We start from the raw sequence: 9,849 nt of genomic DNA on the forward strand, positions 1-9,849 counted from the left end.
GCTGGTGGTGCAGCCAATATCCCCGGTTATTCCTGCTCTGTAAGGAGTAAATGGGTGCATTCCTGCACAGCCCAGGCAGCTGGAGGGGCTGGGCAGGGAGGGCTTTGAGCAGGGGAAGGTGAGGGCTTTGAAGGGGTAGGACAGGCACGGCAGGTCACCCAGGCTTGAACTGCACAACAACTGACCTCGGTGGGAAGCAGAAGAAGGAATGTTAAAAATGTTACAGTTGACCAAATACTCACTGGATTAGGAATTCAAGGAAAGGGCTTTGTGGATGAGGCTGTGGAGGGGAGAGCTGAAGCAGAGGGGATGAGGATTAGCAGGGCTCTGGCAGAGGCTCCTGGGCTGTTACTGCAGGTGAGCAGAGCTGCTGGAGCAGGCACAGCAGCAGCAGGAAAACAGACTCGGAGGAATTAATGAGCTGGGTAGGAGAAAGTGCTAAAATCCACCAGGACAGGAGGCAGCAGGAGAATCCTAAACAGATCCACCATGATTACAGCTGTGAGACTACCACTGAAACAGTGCAAAGAGAGGGCTGCAGAGAGGGCTGAGGCTTGGAGACCTTGCAGGAGGTGAAACACAGAGACAGCTGGCAAAGCAGCTCAGCTTCATCAGTCTTGGGGGAAAAAGGGATGAATGCAGGGGCAGGAAAGCTGACCCACAGCCAAAGGCTCAGAGGGCTTGTGCAGCAGCACCTCCCTGCCCCACAGAGCCCTGGTCCCACTGTGCCAGACTCTCTGCCAAGTACTCCTTCTGACTGATTAACTCGAAACTCAATCCTAACTCTGTCCTGTAGAATTCAAAGTGTGAGGAGAGGAGAAGACTTGGCATTTATCTGTGAGATCTCTGCCTCTCAGCTGTCCTTCCCCCGGGGGCAGGGACACGGGGAGTCAGACCAGCAGGGGAGATGCTGCAGACCCTGGTGTGAAGGGGTTTTGGATTCTCTAGGAATGCCCAAGCAGATTCTGCAGCACACAGCTGTGATGTGAATCCCCTCAAAGGCTGGCCCCAAAGCCCCAGCCTCATCTCCACGGCACCCATGCCTACCTTGGCATCCAGGATGCTCGTCTCCACCCGGGCCACGCCCTGGTTCTCCCTGAACAGCTGGATCTTGCTGACCTTGCTGAACTCTGACAGCACCGTGGTGAGGTTGGTCTTTAGGTCAATGACGTGGCTGATGCCGTGCCGGGGTCCCACCAGCAGGGTGGTGGCTGGCTGCTTCTCATCCTGCTGGCACAGGCACAGGGGAGAGACAGAGAGAGACAGGCAGGGTGAACAGACACACCCAGCGTGGCACAGCCTGCACCTGGCTCTCTCCATGCAGCCAAGCCTCAGTGTTGGCAGCCTGGTCAGCTCCAGGATGGCTTTGGTAGAGCAGCAGGTGAGGCTGGTGCCACCAGCCTGCCTCCCTGAGCCCCTTGGCAGAGCTGGGGCTGGTGTGCCAGGGCTATTTAAAAGTAAAGCTCTGGACTGAGCTGTGAACTCTGTCCACATGAAATATTCAGGCTCACTGGTGTCACTACACTGAAGCAAGTGTGTTACAAATCTGTCTGATCTGACATTGCCTCTGAGAGAAGGAAGCAAAGGAGGGAGTGAATGGATTTCAGAAAAGAAGAAAGACCAAAGCTTGACTGGAAATAGGGATGTTTCTTGCTCTGGTCTAAAAGGATGCTTCAAGCCAGGTGTGGAGGGGAAGAGGAGCTGGGCAGACCATTGCAGAGGATAATAAGGGAATGCTTTTTACCACTTCAACACAGTTCAACTCGCAGGCTGGCTCAGAGGCACTGCTTTGGTGTCAGAGATTAAAAAAAATGCTGTCTACCCAGGCAGTGTCAGGGGCAGGCTCTGAGTGCTCTGCTGTGGCACCAAGCACACACCACGAGGGTGTGCCTGCACTGGTTTCCTGCAGGCAGCCCTCTGAGCTGTGAGGGGAGGGACAGAGCATCCCAAAGGCTGCCAGAGATGGAACCCAGTAGGCAAAGCACAGGAAGCCAGGGAAGTGCTGAGACCAGAGGTGGGGGTAAAGGGAGGGATGGCAGAGAGGTGACACCTACATGGGGACCTCTGGGTGGGAGGTGGAGTGAGAGGGATGAGGGGTGAGCCAGGCAGTGGGGAGCCTTTGTGGGTGCTGTTTGTGCTGGTGACTTTCCTCCTGCTGAGGTGGTTTGGGTGAGCAGTGGAGATGAAGGATCACTGTGGCAGGGATCAGGCTGCAGCACCTGTGACAGGGCAGCAAGCCCAACTGTGGGCAAGCAGGGACCACAGTGGCCTTTGCCAGGAGCTGCCCTCCTCCAGGATGGATGGCAGGATGTGCCAGGGCATGACTGAGCTACAAACACATGCCTGAAACTCCTCCAACTTCACTGAGCAGGTCACCTCTCTGCCCCCCAGGCTGGCAGGAACAGAGCAGCTCCTGCAGACCCAAAACCCAACCTGCTGACAGCAGAGCCTCCAAGGCTTTCTGGGTGGGCTTGGAGCTCAGCAGGGCAGAGCAAGAGACTGAGGGCAGTGATTTCTGGGGGAGCCACGCGTCCCCTGGCACAGTCAGGGGCAGGCACTTCCCAGCCCAGCCTGGGTTACCGTACCAGTCCCACTGTGTTGAAGAGAACCCCAGCGAAGGTGGGCAGCTCGTTCAGGATCCTCAGGTACTGCAGCTTTGCCTGGGCTGTGGAGACCTGACAAAACACCACACAGCTGATCACCGTGAGCACAGCAACAGAGAGCAGGAGGCTGGGGCAGACCTGGGGGCTCTCAGCTAGGGGGGCACAGCAAGTTGTCAGGCAGCTCTGGGCATGGCAGTGAGTCTGAGTTGTGGGTGAGGGGGGTCTCCACTCCCCTGCCATCCTGGGCAGCTCTTGGGAGGTAACTCAGAGCAGGGGCACAGCCAGGACAGAGCCCCAGTGCTTGATCCCCCTGAGATGCACAGCCCTCCCTCCCTCCCTGGGGAGCTGTGAAGGCTGCAGGGACCAAGGCAATGGCTCAGCTGCTGCCTCCAGAGCTTTCCAAGCCCAGAAGCAGAGATAACAAAGAGCTGATGTGTGCCACTTCAGCCAAGCCTCAGCTGATCTCAGCCCTGATCCTTACTGCACTCCCTGCAATCCACATCAGCTCCTGAGAGCAGATTCAGGAAAGAGAGTCTACCTGGCTATCTGGGATTTATCTCCCATCCCAGGGGATTCAATGAGTTCCCGAGGAGCTGGGGACACCAGGCTGGGCTGGAGGGCAGGCTGCCACCCCTCAGCCCTGAGCAGGGGCTCTGTGGGCTGGGCTCACCTTGGTGCCGCCAGGCTGGTGCTGGTGGGCTTTGAGCTGCTGCGAGAGGGATTTCCGGAGGCTCTTCTCTTTGATGAGCTGCAGGAGAGAGGGGGGCAGGAAGGGCTCCAGGCCCCACTCCTTCCTGTGGGGAGGGAAACCTGCATGAGCTGCATGTTGGAGGCACTGCCAGCTAGCAGAGAGGGACAGAAAACTGTCCCAGAGAATCCTTTGCCGTCAGAGGGAGCTGGAGCCACAGCGGCACTTCCTTGGCACCACAGCCCGACCCCTAGCTTGGGTCTCCAAGGGGATGGGACCTCAGGCTGGTGACACAGCTACCAGCTTCAGGCTGGGGAACAGCAGTGCCACGCTCTGCAGCAGACCCTGACTCCCACTCACCTACATGTAAACTTAGGGATGCAGGAGGAGGACCCCAAACCTCTTCTGGGCTCCTCTTGGGGTGACCCCTCCCTCCTTCCTCCCGGTGCCGACAGGGCAAGGCCAGCCTGCACAGATGGGCTGGGTATGGGTTTAGGTGCCACAGGAGGGCTGAGCCTGTCCCTGGTGACAGGCTGAGGCTACAGGGCCACAGCCTTCTCCTTGCCTTGGATGCAGGTGGAAAACCAGCCCAGGTTCCCATGGAAATGATCCTGGGCTCACAGCAACTGTTCCCAGCTCTGCATGTCACTGTGAGGGGGTCTTAGACAGCCCCGTGCTGGGACCAGGGGTGGCTGTCACTGCTGCCAAGCCCCTGAGCCACCGCCCAGCTCAGAGCATCTCATGCTCCACACCCCAAAACATCACTGTGACACAGGGACACAGGGAAGGGACAACAAAGGAGGGCGGTGTGGAAGCCTGGGGACAGGCAGGAGGACTCACTCCACATTCTTGAGGGAGACCTTCTGGCTGGGGCGGGTGGCTGAGACAGTGATGTAGATGTGGAGGGCAGCCAGCCCCAGCAGCATCTCTGGCTTGGGCTCTGTGCCGAAGCGCTCTCTGATCACATCGTTGCGGCTCTGTGGGAGGGAGAAGAGGTGTCCTCAGACAGCCACAGGGACAGCCACTGCCACCTGAAGGGTGCTGTCACAGGGCCCAGCCTTGGCAGACGTGTGGGCCACGAGCAGCAGCAGCCCCCAGGCCCTACCTGGATGTACAGGTACTCGAAAGCTGCAGGGTCCCGGCGCAGCAGCTCCACTGGGTCCTTGGGGAAGAAGCTCACACGGAAGAGGCATCTCATGCCGTGGTAGTGTGTTCTTTGCACAACCTGTGGCAGGAGCAGAGGGGAGCAGTGAGCCCAGGAACCACAGGCTGCAGGGCACAAGATGCCCTCTCCTCTCTTCAGGTGTTATATTTCATTTCTCTCCTCCATGCACCACCTTTCATCCCCACAACATCCCAGCCTTCCTCAGTGGGACAGCTTTGCCTGGTGCTCTAGGGTTTATGCCACTCAGGCTAACGTTTGTTCCATGATCCCCATTTTATGCCTGGTTCTGTGCAACACCAGCTTCTTGGCTCTCCTAGCCAAGGATGCTCAGGAGTGCTGTCTGCAGCTGCCCAGGCTGGAGCACAGAGCAGCTCCATGGTGCTGTCAGTGTGGGGTGGATAAAACCTGACTGTCCCTCTTTGGCCACCCTTTTCACCCCTGAGCCTGCAGAACCATACCAGAGGCAAGGAGAGGCTGGGCCACCCCACAGCACAATCCCAGCCTGTTGCAGCAACATGTCACATTTGAAATGGCCACGATACACAGAGCATCACCGTACAATTTCAGAAGGCTTCAACCCAGACAGAGTAACATCAGGTCACTTCAGAAGGTTGTAAGCATCTCCTCTTTCTTGTTCTTCAGCCCAGTCTTTTACACCCCTCATGTTGATGCACTGCACCTGTGAGCCCTCTGTTCCCTTTGGTGGTTGCTCAGCACACCTGGGCACTCCATGGCTCATTGCTGTCAGTGCTGCTCACCTGCTGCTCACAGCTGTGCCCACTGGGGATGAGGCTGGGCCAGCCCCATCCCAGTGACCCCAAACTGTGCCTGCAGCACAGCCCCATCCCAGTGACCCCAAACTGTGCCTGCAGCACAGCCCCATCCCAGGGACCCCAAACTGTGCCTGCAGCACAGCCCCACCCCAGGGACCCCAAACTGTGCCTGCAGCACAGCCCCATCCCAGGGACCCCAAACTGTGTGCCTGCAGCAGCCAAGGCCACACTGGGGGAAGGGAAGGCTCTCTGTGCCCAGTCCCTCACCTGGGCCATCCCAATACCCTCCCACACCAGCAGCTTACGTGGGCCAGTGGCTGCTTGTCCTGGAGCAGCAGGAAGCGGTGGCTCTGCTCCGGGCTGGAATACTCCAGGACCAGGGCAAAGTGCTCGATGTGTCTCAGTGACAGGCGGTCCTGCAACGTCACCATCACGTCCTGCAAATGCCACAGGGAAGGAGAGGACAGGCTTGGGTGCCAGGCACTGGCTGCTTCCCAAGGGGGAGCTGGGACCTCCTGAGAGCCCACCCTGAGCTCACTGAGAGTCCCTGGCAACTGGGGCAGTGCCAGGATGAGGCTGAGAGGGTGCACAGGGTGGCACCAGTGACCAGCAGCCAGAGCGCCTGGGCTAACCCTGGGTGTGCTGAGGGAGCTGTCCCTGGCAGGGCCACTGGCAGGAGATCCAGCCTGGCTGGAGGGCAGGCTCAGCGAGGAGGGAAGTCAGGAGAGGCAGAGCCAGCAAAGCCCCATCCCTGCCAGCTGCAGAGCGTGCTGCCTGGGGAGGCAGACGGGCCATCCATCATGCCAGAGCGGCTCGCAGCCAGCCCAGCGCTGCTGATCGTGCTCGGGAAGCAGAAGTGGATCGGGCAGGTGGGAGGAGAGCACGGAGCCCTGGGGGAGAGGAGGGGCTCACCTTCACAGTGGTTCGGCCATCGAACGTGAAGGATTTGATCTGCCCGTTCTCCAGGAAAACCTTCAGCACGTTGGGAATGAGGAGGAGAGCTTCTTTCTTCAACATGTCCTGGCATGTGGGGCCAGCAAAGGGGGAGGTGAGGAGGGTGGGGGGCACGGAGAGACAGAGGGAGGGCGGGGAGAGAGAGAGAGTGTCAGTGATGGAGCTCTCGCTCTTGGCATCCTCTGCTGCTCTGGGATTTGTGCTAAGAGGCACATTTCCCTTGAAAAGCCAGCATTCCGTTGAGCCATCAAGAAGCGCAGAGCTGAGGCAATTCAGAGCTGCCTGACAGATTCACCTCCTCAGCTCCCAGCAGCTGCAGGGGGAACAGAGCACCTAGAGCACCTGGCTCTGTCCAGCACAGCCCAGTGCCCGTGCCTGGCAGCCTGTCCTGCTCCCCAGCTGCTGTCCCAGACAGGAGGCATGGCTGGGGTGGCTCAGAGCTGATCCCCCTTTCCTGACCCTCACCCCAAGCCTATACCCCCTCAGCCCTGCACATCCCCTCTGCAGGAAGTTGGGAGAAGGCTGATTTTATTTGGTGAGAAGCTTTTCAATCAGATAATTACCTAATTGATTTTGCTTAAAAATAGAACGTGCTGGAAGTGCTTTACAGGGCTTTTTTTTTAGTTTTGTTTTGTTGTTAATAAAACCTTTCTGCAATTAAGAGATAAAAGCACTGGGCTGGAACTCTTCAGCTTCCACAGCCATTCAGCAGTGCCCTGGTCACCCTGCCCCACACAGAGGCACTGCAAAGCTTTTGGGATCAGGCTGGAAGCCACAGATCTTCCCTAGAGCAGGCACTGGCATTGCCTGGATGCCTCCCCTGGGTGCTCAGGGGGACTCAGCTTAGACCAGGTTTCTGAGCCAGTTTTTGGGTCTCCTTCAGAGGCACAGGGGACAACCACAGAAACCAGCAGTGACCCCACACACTGACTGTGCCCAAGGGCATCTGTCCTGTGGGGCTCCCCAGGCCAGAGAGCTGCTCTCACCAAAGCAGGGAAGAGGAGCCCTGTGGCTCCCAGCCACCCCACAGCCCGTGACCCTGGGGACCCCTCAGGGGGTGAAGCACAGGGAAGGCAGGGCAGGACTTGGCAGGACTTACTGGGTCTGTCTCGCCGACTGTCACCTGCTCAGAGAATCGGACTTTGGCCGGGTTGGACCTTAGCTTCGCCTTCTTGGCTGCGCTGATGAAAGCAGATTTGGGAGACTGGAAAGAGAGCACTGGGTAAATCGCCTGCCTGCCCTGGGAGCCATGGGGTGGGGAAAGGCAGACACACAGAGGAAACCCCTCTGGAGCCAGTGTGATGATGGGGAGTGGGCAGCAAACCATGAAAAGGGGAGGGTGGAAAGCAAATCCCCTTGGCTGTGGTTACCCAGTGCTGCAGGCTGGGCCAGAACGATGAGCAGCACCCCCAAAAATCACACCAGCAGCACCAGTGTGGCAGGGAGGACTGCACCCCAGTGCCTGGCACTCCTTGTGCAGGCTGAGCTCCAGCAGATGTCAGCCAGGACTTGCCTGGAGGCACTGGCACCAGCTGGATGAGAGAGATTAACCCCTTGGATGTGGGTTTGCAGCCCCAGGGAGATGGCAGCACCCCGGGCATCCCTGCAGGATGTTCTGGTGGCATTGCCTGCACACACTCCAGCACAGAGGCAGTCGTGCCAGAGCTCTGTGTGTCTGATGGTGCCGGCACCAGCTGAGCCTCTGTCCTGGCTGGCGGCCATCCCGGGTCGGGAGGAAAAAAGCTTTTTTGGAGTGTGTCACATGCCCCCGCTCCTGACAGAGCAGCGCTGGGTGGGGCATCTCCTTCCCGGAGAGGAGGGGAGCACAGGGGAGCTCTCACACCTCTCTGCTTTCCCAGCATCAAAGACTCGGTGAAGCACAGACGGTGCCTCTGGCGTGACAGCTCGGTGTGCCCCAGTGCACCATCACTGCTGGTGCCCGCAGCATCTCCAGCCTTCCCATCCCTGCCCTCCCAGCTCCCCAGGGACTCCCGGGCCAGCAGCGACCCCTCCCTGCCACCTCTGGCACGGTGGGTTACTCCATCAGACACACGGGATGGGGATATTTTCCCTCTCCTCCCTCCCTCCCGGTGACAAGGACAGAGAGATGGCTGCATGCCCACTGACCCCGAGGGGCCGTGGCAGCTCTCAGAGCCCACAGCTTGGAAGAGCCTCGGGGTGCTGGGACATGGCTCCAACAAATCAGCTGAGCTGCCTGAGTGGTCTCCAGGTCTCCCAAAGTCTCCAGGGACCCTGCTTTGGTCTCCAGAAGGGCTTTTGCCCCCTGTCCTGGCTCCCCTGGAGCTGGCTACAGCCCTGCCAGTCTCACCTGGTGGGTGTGCAGGACCGTGAGAATGATGAAGTCCTTGGCCTTCCTGTGACAGAAAGGAGAAATGAAGATGGATGGGACCTTATGGTGATGGACCTCAACATGTGCAAATGGCTACTGAGAGCACATCCCACCCTTCCCAGCCCAGTGGTGGCAGGGACCTTTGTGGGCTCCTTGGGGTGCTTAACAACGTGGCTGTGGATTCTTTCCCACTTCCTGGCCAGCTGGGAACGGCTATGGCACTTGCTCCAAGGCTCTCCCCGTGCTCAGGCTGGGAACTCCCCACCCCAGCAGTGACTACTGGTGACGTGGGTGTGCACTGGCACTGCGAGGCTTTGGTAGGGGCACAGCAGCCTGGCCTGAGCCCCTCCCCAGGGGCGTTGTCCTCACCTGACAAGCTCGATGAATCTCTCTCTGGGGGCTTCACTCACATCCTCATCGTTGATGGCCAAGATCTGGTCTCCTGGCAGGAGTTTATCCTCAGAGGGGCCGCCTGCCAGGAGAGAGGGTCAGGGCCAACCCAGGCATCCCGGAGCTGCGGGGTGGAGGGGAAGCACGAGGGTCCCAAGCATCCCCAAAGCATTTGCCCACGTATGTGGCTGTGGAGGACGCCCTGCAGGCGCAGCAGAGGGGACAGGAGAGGACAGGAGCCCAGGGAGAGAAGCACGGCTGTGTTTCCTGGCACGCTGCAGCCGTGTCCAGGAGCAGCCCCACACCCTACCTGCTGCCACCGAGCGCACCACTACGGGCCTCTCGCTGCCAGCCACAAAGCCGAATCCGTAGAGGGGGTGGCGCTGGACCGTCACCTGTCGGAGCGTGGCCGGAGGCAGCTGCCCACATTCCATATCATCGCCACCGCGCTCCTCCGGCATCACATGGCTGCGCTGCAGGCACAGGGACAGGCTGTAAGGCGCCTCTCCGCGCAGCCCTGCCCGCCGCACCGGGGCTGCGGGACTGCCCCAATCCACCTGCAGCGCTCCCAGCCCCTTCCCGGGCTGCGGGACTGCCCCAATCCACCTGCGGCGCTCCCAGCCCCTTCCCGGGCTGCGGGACTGCCCCAATCCACCTGCGGCGCTCCCAGCCCCTTCCCGGGCTGCGGGACTGCCCCAATCCACCTGCGGCGCTCCCAGCCCCTTTCCGGGCTGCGGGACTGCCCCAATCCACCTGCGGCGCTCCCAGCCCCTTTCCGGGCCGGCCACAGCCCCGTCCTCCCTGCAGAGCCGTGCTGCTCCCTGCCTGTCCCTGCCACAGCACCGGCAGCTCGGGCAGGGGACACTGCTGGAGGTGCCACTCAAGGGTAAGTCACACCGTCCTCTCCAGCACCTCACTGTCCCACC

General features: G+C 59.9%; 1 protein-coding gene across 1 annotated transcript in view; it reads right to left on the reverse strand.

Moving 5' to 3' along the window:
- Nucleotides 1-9,387, reverse strand: part of FRMPD3 (FERM and PDZ domain containing 3) — a 30,002-nt gene extending 20,615 nt beyond the window's left edge. The window contains exons 1-11 of the mRNA XM_009099479.4: nucleotides 9,234-9,387; nucleotides 8,903-9,005; nucleotides 8,513-8,558; nucleotides 7,283-7,387; nucleotides 6,142-6,249; nucleotides 5,535-5,666; nucleotides 4,397-4,516; nucleotides 4,132-4,268; nucleotides 3,274-3,397; nucleotides 2,586-2,675; nucleotides 1,048-1,227 (exon numbers count right to left, since the gene is read on the reverse strand). Of these exons, the coding sequence (XP_009097727.2) occupies nucleotides 1,048-1,227; nucleotides 2,586-2,675; nucleotides 3,274-3,397; nucleotides 4,132-4,268; nucleotides 4,397-4,516; nucleotides 5,535-5,666; nucleotides 6,142-6,249; nucleotides 7,283-7,387; nucleotides 8,513-8,558; nucleotides 8,903-9,005; nucleotides 9,234-9,384 (1,296 nt within the window). The 5' untranslated portion in view covers nucleotides 9,385-9,387. The remainder of the gene's footprint in view (nucleotides 1-1,047; nucleotides 1,228-2,585; nucleotides 2,676-3,273; nucleotides 3,398-4,131; nucleotides 4,269-4,396; nucleotides 4,517-5,534; nucleotides 5,667-6,141; nucleotides 6,250-7,282; nucleotides 7,388-8,512; nucleotides 8,559-8,902; nucleotides 9,006-9,233) is intronic.
- Between the last annotated feature and the right edge of the window lie 462 nt (nucleotides 9,388-9,849).

This window comes from Serinus canaria, chromosome 4A, assembly GCF_022539315.1.
Source record: "Serinus canaria isolate serCan28SL12 chromosome 4A, serCan2020, whole genome shotgun sequence".
NCBI classification, from domain to species: Eukaryota; Metazoa; Chordata; class Aves; order Passeriformes; family Fringillidae; genus Serinus; species Serinus canaria.